The 16508-nt window shown below is 46.8% G+C and overlaps 1 protein-coding gene across 1 annotated transcript in view; it reads right to left on the reverse strand.

The window, feature by feature from the left end:
- Nucleotides 1-13852: 13852 nt before the first annotated feature.
- The window catches only part of DIPK1C (divergent protein kinase domain 1C), a 28014-nt gene continuing 25358 nt past the window's right edge, over nucleotides 13853-16508 (reverse strand). The window contains exons 5-6 of the mRNA XM_063076695.1: nucleotides 14352-14561; nucleotides 13853-13982 (exon numbers count right to left, since the gene is read on the reverse strand). Of these exons, the coding sequence (XP_062932765.1) occupies nucleotides 13853-13982; nucleotides 14352-14561 (340 nt within the window). The remainder of the gene's footprint in view (nucleotides 13983-14351; nucleotides 14562-16508) is intronic.

Below are 16508 nucleotides of genomic sequence, written 5' to 3' on the forward strand. Positions count from 1 at the left end.
CCGAGGCTCACTGTTCCAGGGCCTGGTTGTGGGGGAACGTCAGGATATTACAGACATTTCCCCTCCAAAGGACGACTTTATTTCTGTGAGGTATATACACCATCAGGAACTACTCACAAAGCATCAGGAGGAGGTCCTGCTTCTCATGGCTGTGCCCAGGCACAGTCACAGCCGGCCCAGGAGGGGGTTCTGCAGGGCGGCGCTCAGCGCTGGCTCATGGAGAAAATTCCTCTCGGATGATGCAGATAGAGACCATCTGAGTCCTCAAATATAGCTTTTCCCCATGGGTTCCTGATGGCCTTGCAGTGTTTTCCTGTGACCCTCGTGGCCCACTGCGCTTTCCCTCGATCCTGTCATCTGTGCTGGATGGGAGCTGGCCTCACACCCGTCCTCTCCATGTTGTCTTTGGTGGCCAGGCATGGAGCTGCTTTCCAGATGAGGCAGCCCCCGCGCTGACCCAGCCGTGGTCAGTCCCGGAGCCAGTCACGTTCACACTGAGCAAGAGTCTCCCGGGACATCTCAGCCTTGGAGACACTTTTCTCCATGTCAAAGCTCCCCTCAAGTGACTCTGCAAGACAGATTGGGGGTAGGGGGACAGTGAGAAGAAGGGGCCCAGGCGTCCTGCCCCCAGTGCCAGGGCCGTGTCAGTTAAGCGGGGAGGGTCTCCACCACCTTGTCCTCCCCCAATGGCTGCAGCACTTAGTGGGTTGAAATAGCGATTTTCATGCCATCATGTCCTGCGAAGAGAATGACCATCAATGCAGCCATGGAGATGAGTTCATAGGGGTCATTCCTAAGTGGAAGGCCAAGCCTTGAGAATGCTACAGCCTTTTTCTGGACTGCAGTCATCACACATCATCATGGCTCTACTGACAGAGCGCCCTGGTCCAGAACATGCCGCCACCCAGCCCCTCGATGAGCATTCTGAGGGTCGATAGCATCTGCCCCACAGATGGGGACACTGAGGTGCATACATGCACACAGCATGTGGTGACAGGTGGCATGATATCCCCATGCTCCCCAGCTCTATGCTTTATTGCCTTCAAACCCCTGTGAACTTTGGGGACATGAGATCCTATTTTATAAAAACAAAAAACAAAAAAAAAACAGAGCTCAGAAAGAGCCTGTGACTCATTCAAGATTAAACGCCCAACAGCAGAAGTCTGGGTGTCTTGGGGTGTTCAGCCTCTGGGGCAGCTGTTCCCCAGGCCTTTCCATGAGCACATCCTGCTGTGGCCCAGTCCCCAGCCAGCTGTGAATCTTCCATACTCAAGAGCAGGCCCGCAGAGAGGGGACTGTGAGCAAGGAGAGGAGGGGGCTTCCAGGGGCGGGTGGTGTGTGCCATCCTTCTGGCATTTTCCTCTCCAACACAAATGTAATTCTGCCTGACATTCTGCCCTGCTTCCCGGGCCCCCCACAGGGCTCCTCCCTAGGGCTCTCCTCTGGGCTCAGTGTCCCTTTGGAAAGCTCGTAAGAGAAGGGACACGTTCCCACACACTTAGGGGAGCGGACACAGACTCACTTCCAAGCATTGGCGGCTCAGAGGAGTTTTTCATTTAAATGACTTTATTTGGTGTCAAAGACAAAAAACATTATTACTCTCGCTTTAAGGGAAAGAACGTCTCTTTTAAAAAATACAGTTATTTAAGTTCAATAATTTTGTACTCATGATCTTGAGGTACTTTTAGAAAAAACAACCCCTTCCTTTCAACCTTCCTTCAAGACCTCGTCAAAAGCACTTGGTGATTTGCAATCTGCTGGTCTCCACTTTAATATTTACAGTGTGAAGTTGAGAGATGCTCTTGGGTTCACGTTAGCAAAATCCTTCTTCGCAGAGAATAAAGTTTCTTAGAACAGTGTGGCTTAGGTTAAAAGGACAAAATAGACAAAGTGAAAATCGAGCATTTCTTCTAGGGAACTCGATGCTTCGGTATAGATGTGACCTTTTGGGTACAGGTCACAGCAGTCATGGTAATACTGCCACATGTCTAGATGTCTCTGTTCCCAAAGCATTCACAGTAGTTCTCTCATTTGCGCCTCACAGTCAGGCACAGAGGTTAGCAGGACGGGTGTCGAATCCTCACCCTTCCCCAAAAATGCCCCTGCAGAAGCAGGTGAAGTTTGCCCTGGGAGCTTCTACCCTCTTCCCAAGCCCACTCCCACCCCTGCTTGTTTTCCCAGACCCAGAGGTCCACGAGCCACCGTGAGACAGAACAGCCTCATTCTTGTGCTGTGTGGGGCTCAGATCCCCAGTGTTGCCTTTCTTATCACACAAAATTCACATTACACAGCTGATTTCCATTAAATTCAGGAGGTAGGCCAACTTGCCAAATGCCTGCATTTGCTCATTCATTCAAACAAAGGTGTTGTGGTAGGCTAATAGCACCCCTCCACCCCATGTCCACATCCCTGGGACCTGTGAATGTTGCTCTATATGGCAAAAGGATTTTGCAGATGTGATTAAGTTCAGGATTAAGAAGGAGGTGATGTGACCACAGAGGCAGTGACCACAGCTGCAGAGCTCTGAGTGATGTGGCCACAAGCCAGGAACACTGGCAGCCACCAGAAGTGGGAATAGGCCAGGAAAGCGATCCTCCCCTGGAGCCCCAGCAGCCCTCTACTGCTACCTTGACTGTAGCCCAGTGAAACTGATTTTGGATTTCTGGCTTCAGGATCTATAAAGGAATAAATTTATGTTGGTTTAAGCTAGTAAATGTGTGATAATTTGCTATAGCAGCCATAGGAAACATTATGATGTAATAGTTTAATCTCCCCAAAATGCTATATTTGCTTTTTTAGAGGGGAGTCAGTTTGTGGTGTATTCAGCAGAGTGAAGGGAAGATATGTGAAAGGGGCATTTTTCACCTACTTCCAAAAGACCCTGCCTCAGTTTATTTGTATAAAGTTGGTCCCCAGCTTCCATGAAGAACCAAAATCACTTTAAACACATTAGTATTTGCTAGTTTTAAAAACTGTCCTAGTTGATTATTTTCTTCTACTGATATTTGGCAGACCAACTTAGCTGATCATCAGAATCACAGGGCGAGCCTTTCTTAAATAAAAAGCTGATTCCAGAGCCACTCCAGAGATTCTGATGAAGGAGATGTAGGATGCTGCCTGTGCATCTGCATTTTTAAGTGCTTGTTCTCCTGTTCCAGTGGCCCAGAGAAGCCCTGTTGTACATGCCTGATGCCCCAGCAGTTTATCTAGCTCTGACAGTGATGACCTCACTGTAGCTTTACAGCAAATTGCTTGCATGTCTGACACTTTCATAGACAGGTATTTAAGAAACTGTTTATTCAGCTCTGAATCTTCCACATTTCTAGCACTCAAGAAATGTTTATTGAATTGGGTCTCCCTTCAGAGATTTGATTTCCTCCCGAGACAGGATTTCATGATCAATTTCAGAGCCCAATAACAACCGTGGCAAAGAAATCCTTCACCACACCCAACTTAAATTCTTTATTTTCAGGGTAAGTCTGGCTCATCCCTTCACTATCTTTGTCGAGCACCTGTGATGGGCCAGGCACCAGGGATGTAGAAGGGAACTAAACAGATAAAAATCCCTGCCCTTGGAATCTGTCACCCGTCCATTGGAAAGGCTCCTTACAGGGGTCGGCCAGCATCTCAGGTTTCTCTTCTCAAGGTTGAGGAAACCTAGGAACTTCCCTCTTCCCTTTCTTCTCTGATCATCTTCCCTTCATGACCACTGATCCCAAGTCATCTGTCCTCAGGAATATGCTGGACCAGCAGAATTCCTTCACAGACCTCCAGCCTACCTTCTACCACTGAAGTTTGCCAAAACGCACTCCAGGTATCCACCTCCTGAGAGCGGAGGAAACGGCTTAGCAGTGCTGGGTTACAGGTGAGCACCTCCCTGAGCCAGTGAAACTCCATCATGAGGTCTTCTGGTTAGAGCTGACATTCATCACAATAGCACCCATTTATGACTTAAATCCTTGGCTGTTCCCATGAATGAGCGATAAACACCACTCACGTCACGCTAGGCATCTAGAGAGGATCTCACGCCACCATTAGTTCTTCTCCAGGGCACGATCTTGCCCACCCAGACTTCTGCCTCCACCATTTTTCACTACACTTTTTCTTTCCCAACCAATTTCTTTGTTTAGCCCCCAATAAACCTTCTTTTATTGATTTCCACTTATTTTTTTCCGAAGAATTCAAAGGCTTAACGTCAATTTCAGTCCCCAAAGCCAGTAGCAGTAGAGAAAAGTGCTTTCTTCAGATCAATACTTCCTCCTGCCTTGACATTGAACTATTAATAATAACTCAGTATATGATTTCACTAGGAAAAAAAAAAGTAGGAGCCAGTAGAACCACAATACATGGATATAAAACTAGCTGATTTTCCCTGAGGTTGATTTTTATGGGGAGACCACAAATGCTGAAAAGCAGGAAAAAGACACCCCAGTTCTCTGCACCTTCATCAGCCACCAAGCTCATCATCAAGTCACTGGAAATGAGGTCCAGTCAGCAAGATGCTCTTCAATGACTTGTTCTGCCGATAACTCATCAACACCTCATTTCCTCTTTGTGATTTCAAACTGATGGCTTTGCTGTCCATTTCAGCAACTTAGCATTAGAAGTTATTCACAGTCATTAATTGACTTATGGGGTCCCTTCACCGGTCTTAGGTTGGTTGCACTCTAAGCATGAAATTCAGTCCCTCCTCCGGGGGCTGCTTTCAACCCTCTTAAGTTGCTACTCCCTCCGCTGGCTCCTCTCCCTCCTGAGGGATTTCTCCCAAGAACTGACTTCTTAGCTTTGGGGACCCAGCACAGCCGAGGGTGACAGTGGCCTACTGATCTTGCCTTTTTGGCCCCAGCCCTTCATTCCCACACCAACATCAGGAGACGTTGAATAAGACTTTCCTGGTGGGTTTGAACCACTAAAGGGCATCACAGGGTTGGAGAGGAAGCCTTTTCAACAGCACAGCCCAGGTCTGCCTTCACAGGTCCAAGGGGAAAAGTGCCAAACAAGGCTAAGACCTCAGCAGACTTCACCCCTTCTTTTACCCAGAAAGTTGCCCTGGAGACAACCTAGTTCTTACCCCAGCAGTACCTTTCCCCCTGCTAGAATTTCCATTCTGAATATGCCATGTGGGTGTTACAACAGTCTAGGCTGGTGTAGGCTGTCCCCAGTAGGCACCCACGTCTTCTCATCTGTGTCTCTCTTTTCTTCCAAACATCAAGCTGGTGCCAACTGGACACACACATGCTCACACTTTTGCACACGCACGTGCGTGCGTGCGTGCGCGCGCGCACACACACACACACACACACACTCACATGCACCCCCAATCTCAACTTCAAGGGGGAGCCACAGAGTCAAAACTATCTGGAGGAATATACACGCTCCCTAAGAACTCCATGATTGGTGAGCTCTCCAGTGCCCCTGTAGGAGCTAGTGCATCGCTCACCTTGGGCATAGTGCATTTTTTGTCCCCCCACCACCACCCCTGCTATGGTTGGAATGTGTCCCACAAACTTCAGGTGTTAGAAACTTAATCACCAATGCAACAGTGTTAAGAGGTGATTAGGTCATGAGGGCTCTGTCCCCATGAATGGATTAATGCTGTTACCACAGGGGTGGGTTAGTTATCCCAGGAGTGGGCTCCTGATAAAAGAATACATTTGGACCCCTTTTGCCCATCTCAGACTTGACCTCTTTTCCATTCCATCATGGGATAACGCAGCAAGAAGACCCTTGCCAGATGCCAGCACCTTGACCTTAGACCTCCCAGCCTCCAGAACTGTGAGAAATAAATTTCTTTTCATTGTGAATTACCTAGTCTGTGGTATTCTGTTACAGAAGCATAAAACAGACTAAGACAACCCCAATCCTTGCAGATTATGTTTCCTCGGGCCTGCCCAGAGTAAGAAATGGGACCATTTCTGAGATATATGCCTGCTTGCTTAGCCTCTTTATGAAGACCCAGGTAAAGCTTTAAGATGACAATTACAAAGGCCTAGGAAACTCAGGCCATCCCCTGAAGCCAGGGGCATGGGCGGGGGTGGGAGGGTAAGAAGCTGGGAGTAAATCATGTCTTGCTCTTTCACTAATAGATAATAATTGCATTATAAAAGTAAACTTCTGCGTTGGAGAGAGGGGTCAGGGAGGGCTTCACTCCTATTCCTCTGGCCCTTCACTGTCTCACCTGCCAAGAACACTGAGTGCTCTCCAAGCTTTCTGGCTGATTGGCTCCCCCAGAGCATTACGAAGACTTGGCCCCTGACCGTGAAAGCTTTCCAATTCCTGTGCTAATCTATATCATTTATACTTTCAGCACCTCTGTGGGTGTTATTTCTCAAAAGCAGTATCATCTCACTTATGTTTTCTTTTATTTATTTATTTATTTTAAAAGATGAGCAGTAAGGGGATCTTAACCCTTGACTTGGTGTTGTCAGCACCATGCTCTCCCAGGTGAGCCAACCGGCCATCCCTATGTAGGGATCTGAACCTGTGGCATTGGTGTTATCAGCACCACACTCTCCCAAATGAGCCACAGGCTGGCCCTATATGTTTTCTTTTCAAAATAAGATAACTTCTGCACAAGCTATTTCTTTTTTAAGGAAATACTATCATAAGATGGTTAAATGAGAGGGAGGAAGAGATGGATAGATGGATGGATGGATATAGATGGATGGATGGATATAGATGATGGATGGATGGATGGATGGATGGACTAGGTGGATCAACCAAGAGACAGGTGGCTGAGATAACAGCTTCTCTCTCCAAAGCTAACACATTCCAGTTCTTTCCTTAGAGCAGTATCTAAATCTTCTGGCTGTTTGTTCATTGAAACTGGGCCCCCTGTTTCAATCTTCAGACTCAGCTGTTCAGTCAAGCTGGGGAGGAGATGGCTGCATTGACCACTTCATCAGGAACCTCAGACCTCTGTGTTCCCAGGAAAATCCACATTAGAATTATGAGTCCATATGGACCCTTGGGAGCAGCAGCAGAAACAGCTGTCTTCTGTCGCCCTTGCCAATGTGCTTGGAAATTACTTACACCATTGACCTCAAGGAGAGATTTCTTCACCCACCCTGCCCTGAACTTTCCAAGTCACCATATGGAGCTTCCTGTTCTCTGGTGAGCCCCTGCCACGATGGTCCCCCTGTGGGGAGGTTATAGCCCTGGGAAGGCTTGGAGAACAGAGTTGCAAGGGTGGATACAAGAACAAAAGGTATGGCCAAGACACAGATGTGCTATGTGCGTTTCCAGCAGACTCCCTCACACCAGCCAGTGCTGGACCTGGGAAGATGTGTTTAGTCACACCCCCGCTCAGTCCAGAAAGGACTGAAGACAGATCACGATGTTACAGCCTTTGCTCCTGGTTTAGGAATAAATATATATTTTCAATTACCCTCAAGCAAGAAAATCAAAAACCAAACCAAAAGCAAAATAAAGAATCAAAGACACCCCCCGTCCCCCCAAAAAAGATACCTTTGGTGAATTACTGTCACAAATTTTACAAACCTACTTTCTTTGCCGGGCACATCTAGGCTATTTTTCCTACCTGTATCTTAAAAGTTGTAAGAAGTCTTAAGTCTTCATAAATCCAGTGTGCTTGATCAATTACACTGTAACAGCAAACAAAACTTGTCCCATCTTTGGGGAGAAAGAAAGGGATTTTAAAGATACATCATTTGTCTCTATATTTATGTTTATAGCCTACTTATCCCCATGTCCTGCTTTTCCTTACCTCAATAAATACATAAATAAATATAAAATAGACTAATTACTTCGAAAAACTGCAAAACATGAAGGAAAAGCAATATCAGAAGTAAAGTCAAATTCCATTTAGACAGCATATTTGGGTAAATAGTGCCTAGGATTTTAGAGCATTTGAGAATGAGCAGTAGGTCCAAATAATGGAATTTTCTCTCAAACAGTGAGCATAGCATATCATACAGCTGTGTTTCTGCAGGGCCATAACTTAATCACAATCAAGTTCTAAGTTCCTGAAAACATGAAATCAAGTCCGTTACATGAAGACACATGCAGATGTGCCTCAAAGGTTATTCAAAGACAGACAGCATGCATTGCGAATGTGAGCACTGAGTTACTTTGTTTCCCAACTCACAGAGCAAGTTCTGTCCTAAGGATCTGAGCAAAAATAACCTCGATTTTTATAGACTTGTATTTTTTTTCCAAGACCTTGGCCCATAATCTTATTAAATTTAACAGTTCAAAATAAGTTTCGCTGGGAAAGTTTGAAAACTGATTTTAAAACTTAGAAAACATTGACTTTTAAAATGTATATTGTTATTTTTAGGGACCAAAAATGATTACCAAAGAAATCAGAACTCTACAATATAGAAGAATACGATTTAAGAAGTGAATATCTATCCTTCACTCCCTCTGAGCTAGTCACCATCGGTAGTTGTGTGTGTATACTTCTAGAATTTTAAATACGTATACTCGTAGGTGTATTTACACATGCACAAACAGATGTGATATTTTTTTCTTTAACAAAAATTGTACTGCATTTTACCAACTACTCTGCAGCTTTCTTTAACGATTTATCATGGGTGTCTTCCAATTCTAGTTTCTCCTTTTTCTTAGGAGGTTCCCACTTTCCCATTTTATGGCTATCGCGGTGGTTCGTTTGTCAATTGAATGTCCCCTATGGGTGGACAATCCAGTCACTTCCAATTTTTAATTATTTTAAAGAAATGCTGCCGTGAACTTCCTGTACACATGACTTTGCTGATTGGGCAGGTGCATCTCTAAGAAGTGGCAGAGTCCCTCCAGTGCGGGAGAAGCTAAGCGAGGCCTCGATTCTGAGGGTACAGGGAGAGCCTGGTCAGCCTCTAGCAGGGGCTTCCAGCCTTGTATTCATAGTTACAGGTGAGTGAGCACTCTCAGCTCCAGAAAAGTGGTTTTTAACTTTTATTTTAAGCAGAAGAATCCCTTTTCAATTAAAAGCTGATTGGACCACCAATATCAAAAAAATAAGGAAAATTGCTCTGGTTGAAATAGGATGGGGGGCTCAGAGCCAGCCTCAGTTTCCCCTTCCCTTCCCCACACCTGAGGCTGCAGGAGATGCTAATCTGAGAGACCAGAGGGTAGCATAAAGACCCCGTAGGGACAGTGCAGGGAGTCCTATAGACAAGGCAGAACAAGCCCCAAATCACCATCACCTGCAGTCATGTGAGCAGCCTCTCCCACGGGATGAGCTCAGGCTTTGTACGGGAAAGATGTCGGCAGAGCACGGACAGGATGAGGTACACGCAGAGTGCACAGAGGCCAGTCTGCTGGCTGTGCGACTATTCTGAAATTATGATAACCGTTGTGATGACTCGTGCACTCTGTTCCTCGGTGCCCATTCCACCAGTCTGCACGCAGTGTCCCAGCAGCGAGGGGACGTTTAGATCACTGTATTGTGCCCAACAAGGGGCCTTGCTAGGTTTCACTGCTCTTAGGAGATGTTCATTGGTTTCATTTGACATCTACCGAGTTTACTGAATGGCTACTCTGCCAGGCATTGGCCCGGAGGGAGGATAAAAGGAACAGCAAACAGACGTGGGTCCTGCCCTGGCGGCTTCTTACACAGTGGCAACCACATGGGAAATGCCCTGCCGGCAGCATCAGGAGCTGGGACCCACCCTGAGGAGGGGGCTTCCCTGGGGATGGCCTGGGGCAAGGAGGGGGGAAGGTGAATGCCCAGGACAGACCAACGGAAGCAAAGCCGGCCGACACATCTTGAACTATACAATGACCTTGGATGCTAATGTCACTAGTTACCCACCCAAGTTTGTAAGAGGCGGATTATTCTAGTACACATGATTTTCTGTTGCTTTGGTGCTAGGGCGATCCCATGTTTCCTTTTTTGGTGACTCATCACTGGTTGCAGTTTTCAGAAGCAGGTTTCTTTTGTTTTACCCCAGACAGAAAATCATCAGTGACTTGGGTGGAGTGTCACTTAAATGAAATGTGTGCCAGTCAGCTCTCGGCATCCATGGGTGAAGGCATTCGTGGACATGGGAAGGAGAGGGGCTGAGTGATGTGGCCATTGATTCATGGAATCCCTGATGGCCAAGAGCCAGTAGGAGCAGGTGGCAATTCCGAGGACTAAGTTCCAGGTGCGTCTGCATGTGTGCACATGCACGTGCAGGGGTGTATGTGTGAGCGTGCAGTGAAGAGCCCTGTGTGTGAGTGGGGGCGGCTGTCTGACCAGAAGCCACCAAGTGCAGACCACGTAGGGTCTCTGCTGCCCTCCTCGTGTCACTGGGAGGACCATGACGCCATGCAGGGCGAGGTGATCTCTAACCTCAGAGGAACAGAGCAGAGAGAACCAGCAGTATTTGCTGCAGATGCTGGCCTGATGATGCACCTAACAGAGATGCCCTTGGAAGTAATGACGCCCGGCCCAGCCCATGCCCAGCCCTTGCCCTGTGGTCCCACAGCTGATCCTGCTAGAGCTAGGAAACCTCCCAGCCACAGCCCAGGAAGCCGGCTCCTGGACGCCAGTGGGCCCAACTGAGCCAGGGTCATGTTCCTTCCCTCAGCAAAGGGTGATCTAGATTACTGCATTTGTAAAGTTATGCATCATTATGCATTTAAAGAAGAGAATTGGATGCTTTTCCTTCCAAGAGGCTGTATAAATTATTTTATTATAAAAAACAGAACATGTAATTTTTTTTTTTCCAGGCTACAAAACTGTTCTTAGTAGAGATGTTGCTTTTGTAATGTGCTCTTGTCTTCTGGGATTTCTGAGCCACCACAGCTGTCTTACCACTCAGGTAAGCGATTTTAAGTTTTTATAAATAGGTTTGCCTTTTTGCCCTTTCCACACTAGCTGCAGTAGCCAAAGCCTCTTCTGCTAAATGTTAGTGACATTTCTCGCTAATGAGTTTGAAGGCATCGATTTTTCTTCCAAGGACGGTATCTCCCCTGATTAGACAGGGCTCCACCGCATGTGGCACCAGCCCCCCATCTGCCCTTGACTCCTCCACACACAGTCGGCGAGCGATGAGACTTGAGCATCTGCAGATTTTGGTATTCGAGGGGAGTCTTGGAACCAGTCCCCCCTGGATACCAAGGGACGGCTGCACTTGCCTCCCAAACTTATTTCTTATTAAGTTTACATGGCATGAAGTAGCCAGTCCAATCCATCACAGACCACGATGGTTGATTCCTTAATTTCCCTTTCTATTCTCCACGCTGCGGCCACGTGTGTGTGAGTGTACAAGGGTATTTCAAAAGTTCATGCAAAGATTTGTATTATCTTTTAGTTCTATTTTTCCACAAACTTTGAAGTACCCTGGTGTGTGTGTGTGAGTGTATAAAGCAGTCTGGTCTGAGTTCTGCCCACTGTTTATGGCAGACACTCATGGACTGTATGTTGCAAGTCTTTCCAGTACTTTCTTCCACTTTTCAAGGTAACTGACAGTCAAATAACACAGCTTCTCATGATAGTGTCAAGTTCTCACTAAATAAAAGTTTCTCTCCTAAGGAGAACTGCCTCACTAATCTCAAGAAAGACTCCTCTGTACGTCCTAATCCTTGGTCTTTCCTTTTCGAGAAGAAAAGCAGAGACATGCATGCATGTTTCTTTTCCTTTTGCACAACTTTAAATCTATTCTACCTGGACTTACACTGGCCCTTCGTACAGTACATCAAAGACAGAAGCCGTTCTAGCCCCCTCCCAGCACCAACAAAAGCCTGTCCTTCCGCCTGCCCCCTCTCCGTGGGTGACATCAAGGTACGAGAAGTCTGTGGTGGTCCTGAAATACTTCCCTTCACTCCTGAGCAAATTGGCCACTAAATACCATCCATTGGCTTCAATACCACTCAAATGCATGCCCTTTTGCCCACCTGCAAGGCCATTACCTAAGTTCAGGCCACAAGCTGGTCTTCCCGAGGTGACTGCAAACCTTCTTAACTAAGCCCCTATGCTCAGGTCTCCTATGCTCTGTGTCCTCTCCAGTCCTTCCTCCACCTGGGGTCAGAGGGTGTTTCTATCAGTCAGACCTGCTCTTCGATGACTCGAACCTCCAGGGACCCTCATGGCCACATTTAGTTCTGTCTCCTCCAGCCTCACACAAAATGCCAGTACATGGGTTGGGTGGCCTCTACCCTCCTGCCTGGGAGATTCCTGCAGGTGCCAGGGGAGGATGAAGCTCCATTATCTGCATAAAGCAGTGATTACAGCTTAAACAGAGCTTGACCGAGCATTGCTTCATTGCACCTCAGGGCTGAGGAAGAAGGAAAGCAGGGCTTGTCCAAGTATCAGGCATGGGCTCTGCGAGGGGCCCTGGGAGAACTGACGTGTCCCTACCCTGGCAAGAAAGGCCAGTGCCCCCACCCCGCTCAGCAGTCCACCATTCTTACAGGACCTGGTCTTTTCATTCTCAGTCAGTAAGGCAGGTCAGGGTCTGGCCCAAGCCACACATCGTAGGAGCACAGCAGATCGGACTTCAACATGCAGCTTTGATCCCACACCCAGGTGAAGTGAGCTAACAAGCAGATTAGAAACCAGAACTCCAGAGTGGTGCTGTATCCACACAACGGAATACCACCCAGCCATAAAGGGAAAGGAAAAGCCTGACGCCTGCTACAACACGATGGACTTCTAGGACACTGTGCTAAGTGAAGCTAGACACAAAAGACAAATACTGAATGATTCCACTCATCTAAGACATCTGGAGTGGGAAATTCATGGAGACAGAAAGTGGAGTCAAGGCGGGCTGGGGCTGGGGGCAGTGGAGGGAATGGCGAGTTGGGGTTAATGGCAGAGTTGCAGTTTGGGATGATGGAAGGTCTGGATATAGTGGAGATGGTTACACAACATGGCAAATGTACCTAATGCCACTAAGTTGCTCACTTAAAATTGGCTAGAATGGTGTATTTTATATTTTGCCACAAGGAAAAGAAAACAGACTGCATTTACCTTATTCTTCAAGGACAAACTAAAGCCTTTCCGCTCTCTGCCTCTTTTTTCCTCCACTGTTGTAGAAATTGGTCCCTTGAAGAAAACCTTGTGCGGTAACATCCAGCATGCACAGAGTTCCCCGGAACAGGTTTAGAGAAACACAGAAAGTCATAGAATTGCTTCTAAATGCTTCATCGGGGGCTGGCTGGTTAGCTCAGTTGGTCAGAGCATGGTGCTGATAACACCAAGTTCCAGGGTTCCATCCCTGTACCGGCCAGCCACCCCCAAATAAATAAATGCTTCCTTGTTGTCCTTCCTGGAACTGGACGCTATGGCACGAGCACCCTCGGAACTAGACGCTCTCAGGAGAGAAGGCTCTGGAGGCCCCACAGACCCTCAGCTGTTGCAGGAGGTCATGGCCTGTGAGAAGTGCTCTGCACCTGAGGGGTTCCCTACCGACTTCCCACACAGAGCTGCGGCTCAGGAGGGCAGCCATCAAAGAAACTTCAAGCACACCCTGACCTCTAGGAGACAGCTCAGCCAGGTGTTTAGTTGTGCCCGGAATAGCTATGGGACTTGGAGAGGGACTGGCTTGCAGAAAATTCCAGCAGACATTTTAAGAAAAAACAGCAAGATGTAAAATGTGGCAGAAATTAAGAACATTTAAAGGAGGAGCATTGATTGAAAGCACTAATCGAAAGGATTTCGTAGCTTTTGCAGAATCATGCGACCCCTTATTAGACTGTTCACTTCAGTTTCATCTTCCTATCTTCAAAGGAACATCCGGATGCTGGCGAGGAAACAAGGAGAAGTGATCAAAGGGAAGGAAAACAGCACCAAAGAAAGAAGGCTGGAAATGCTCAGGGGGCTTGAGGAGAGGATGGTTTGGGAGAGAGTCGGGTCTGCAGCTCAGGGAGCTTCTCACATCTGACCAGAGCCCCTTACGCTCTTTTATGCGCTCTGGTATCGAATGTGGGTGCCTTGAAGGCGTGGTTTTAAAGCAGCTGCGGGTGTGGCCCTGATCCTGGCCGGGCCAGCTGGGTCCTCTCCAGGACAGGCCTCGAGCCCCCACCAACGTGCCCTGCTCAAAAGCGGAAACAGCTGTGATCACGCAGGGCTCTGAGTTCTCTATCATCACTGTTGGAAAAACAGATCAAAAACCCAACAGTCCTCAGAAATGCAAGGGGCGAGCCATGCTGAGTCAGCAGGAAGGAGAGAAGGCATCGGGAGGAGACCGCTGCAGCCGTGGAGTGAGTCCTGCAGTGCTGTTGAGAATGGTTGTGTGTGCGGCAGCTTGTAAATGTCCTAGCGCTTGAACAAGCTTTGGAAACGCAGGTGGAGAGAGAGTGTAAATGGGTCAGAATAAGCCTGTTGGGGTTGCCCATGTGACCATTCCCAAATAAAAATCAGAGGCACACTGAATGGGAGGCTACACGTTTTCTCTCCTTACCTTGAGCTTTGGGCTCCTCTTCCGACGGTGAGAGTTAGCAGGGAGCCGTCGTCAGGGGTGTGCTTCCCAGCTGCATGGGACAGCATGGCACTTTCCCTCTGCCGCAGACAGGCAGCCAAAGGCTCAGACAGAGCCACAGTCTGCGTCAGCGGCCTGGTCCCACGTACCTCTGGCTTGAGGACGGGAGTCAAGGTCAACTGGTCCTTAAACCTGGGAATTTGACAGGGGCCAGTGATGAAGTTTTTTTTTTTTTTTTTTTTTTTTTCAGTGATGAAGTTTTGAAATAGACGGCATACAGGTGGTAGGAATAGAAGCACCTCCGTGTTGATTGTGCAACTGTGGTGTTCAGCAAGTCTTGATTTCATTTAAAGATGATCAGATAATCATTTATGGAAAACGGACTAATTGCCCTGCAACTCAGGAGAGGATGCTTGAAGCAAGAACAGCTGTCCATGTCATGCCCCAACCCAAGACCCCGCGATGGCCTCCACGATTACACACAACTACATAGAGCAAGGAGAGACTTAACCAGAGTTAGGGCACAAGCAGTCTCAAACTTTTTTAAATGGGGTGTGCTGGATGTCTCTATAATTTTGTTCAGATGACTGCAGAACCTGGAAAAGCTGTTGCTGCTATTAATGCACAGCATGCTATTATTAGGCTTTTTATATAAATATATACAATTTGAATTTTTCAAAACTTTAGCTGTGCTGCCAACTTTGAAAAAGTATCCCAGTTTACCTTGTTGAGTTGGCATTGTACAGAAATTAACAGCCGTATTGGTCTAGAAATGTTAAACTTAATTTGATCCCATTTGTGCAAGGGTAACGCACTGTACTAAGTATGTAAGGTCTTATCCACATGGGTTTGATTATGGAAACAAAGTGTTCTCTAAATAACGGAAAAAAAAGCAAAACTTTGGGGTGCTTCGGAAACCATCAGTGGGGAAAGGCAGCTTCAGTCCCAGAGACCTTAATCTAGATTGGGGAATTTGCATTTTGAAGACGCTTCCAGGTGATTCTGAAGTGGGGGTGTGGGACCACACATGGAGGACTGCTCTGTGGTTTTCTTAATCAGTCTTGTTCAGAGACAGTGACGGACCATGATGGTGAAGTTCAATGTCTGAGACCCTGCTAGCTCTAGTGATTATTTACTGAGTCCCTGCTTTGTGCCAAACTGGATTTAAAGTACCTTTCTTCCCTTTAGGAGTGTATGTAGGGCCAATTTTCGATAGTGATCATCATAATAACAGTGCTTATGGTACATGTTGCCTTTGTAGAGGTTATAATAGCAAGAATAACTATAATCATAAATTTTTAATCTGAATTTTTCAGCATGTTTTGTATGGGACAAATACTATTGACATAAGAGGGATGGGTTCTTTCAGTTGTAGGCAGAAAATGTGAGAGAAAGCCAAACTCTGAGGAGTTAAGAATAAATAACTAGAGATGCAATGCTCTGCATGCCTATCAGTGAATGTCTTTACAGTGTCCGCTCTGGCCAGCCACATAAAGTGCCCACCCAGCAGCCCCCCCAGCCCTACTCTTGCCAAACCCTACACCTTTACTCTTTGTCCTTGCTCTCTTGGGGAGCTCCCTTCAGCAGCAGGGCTAGGAGGGGGCTGACTTAAGTGGTTTATATGGATCAAAACGCATGTATTTTAGAGTAAAACATCAGCATCTGTGCATTCATCTCCTGCCAAGTTCAGACTCTTTCACCTACTTTAGTTCATTCATTTCCCTGCAGAACATTTTATCACATTTTGCAGGTGAGAAAATTGAGGCTGAAGAAGGTTTAAAGTTACACAACTAGTTAGCACAAGAACTGGAACCTTAACCCAAGACTTCTGGCTCCAAGTTTGGGAGCCTTCCATAAGCACACAGCTGACTTTAATTGAAACACCAGGTCAATTTGTATGTCTTGATACATAGCAATAAAATAAAGCTGGAACTAAAGAGAGAAAATAATTTAAGGTGACAGAGAAAACTTTTGTAAAAACCTATCTGAATAACAAGTCACTTTAGAACAACAAAAATAGGGGGCTAACACCAAGGTCAAGGGTTTGGATCCCTATACTGTCCAGCCATCAAATAAATAAAAATTGGGGTATTTCTTATGGTGCTTTTCTCCTGCAAATTCTCTAAATGTGAGGGGATT

Source organism: Cynocephalus volans, chromosome 13, assembly GCF_027409185.1.
Source record: "Cynocephalus volans isolate mCynVol1 chromosome 13, mCynVol1.pri, whole genome shotgun sequence".
In the NCBI taxonomy this organism is placed as follows: domain Eukaryota; kingdom Metazoa; phylum Chordata; class Mammalia; order Dermoptera; family Cynocephalidae; genus Cynocephalus; species Cynocephalus volans.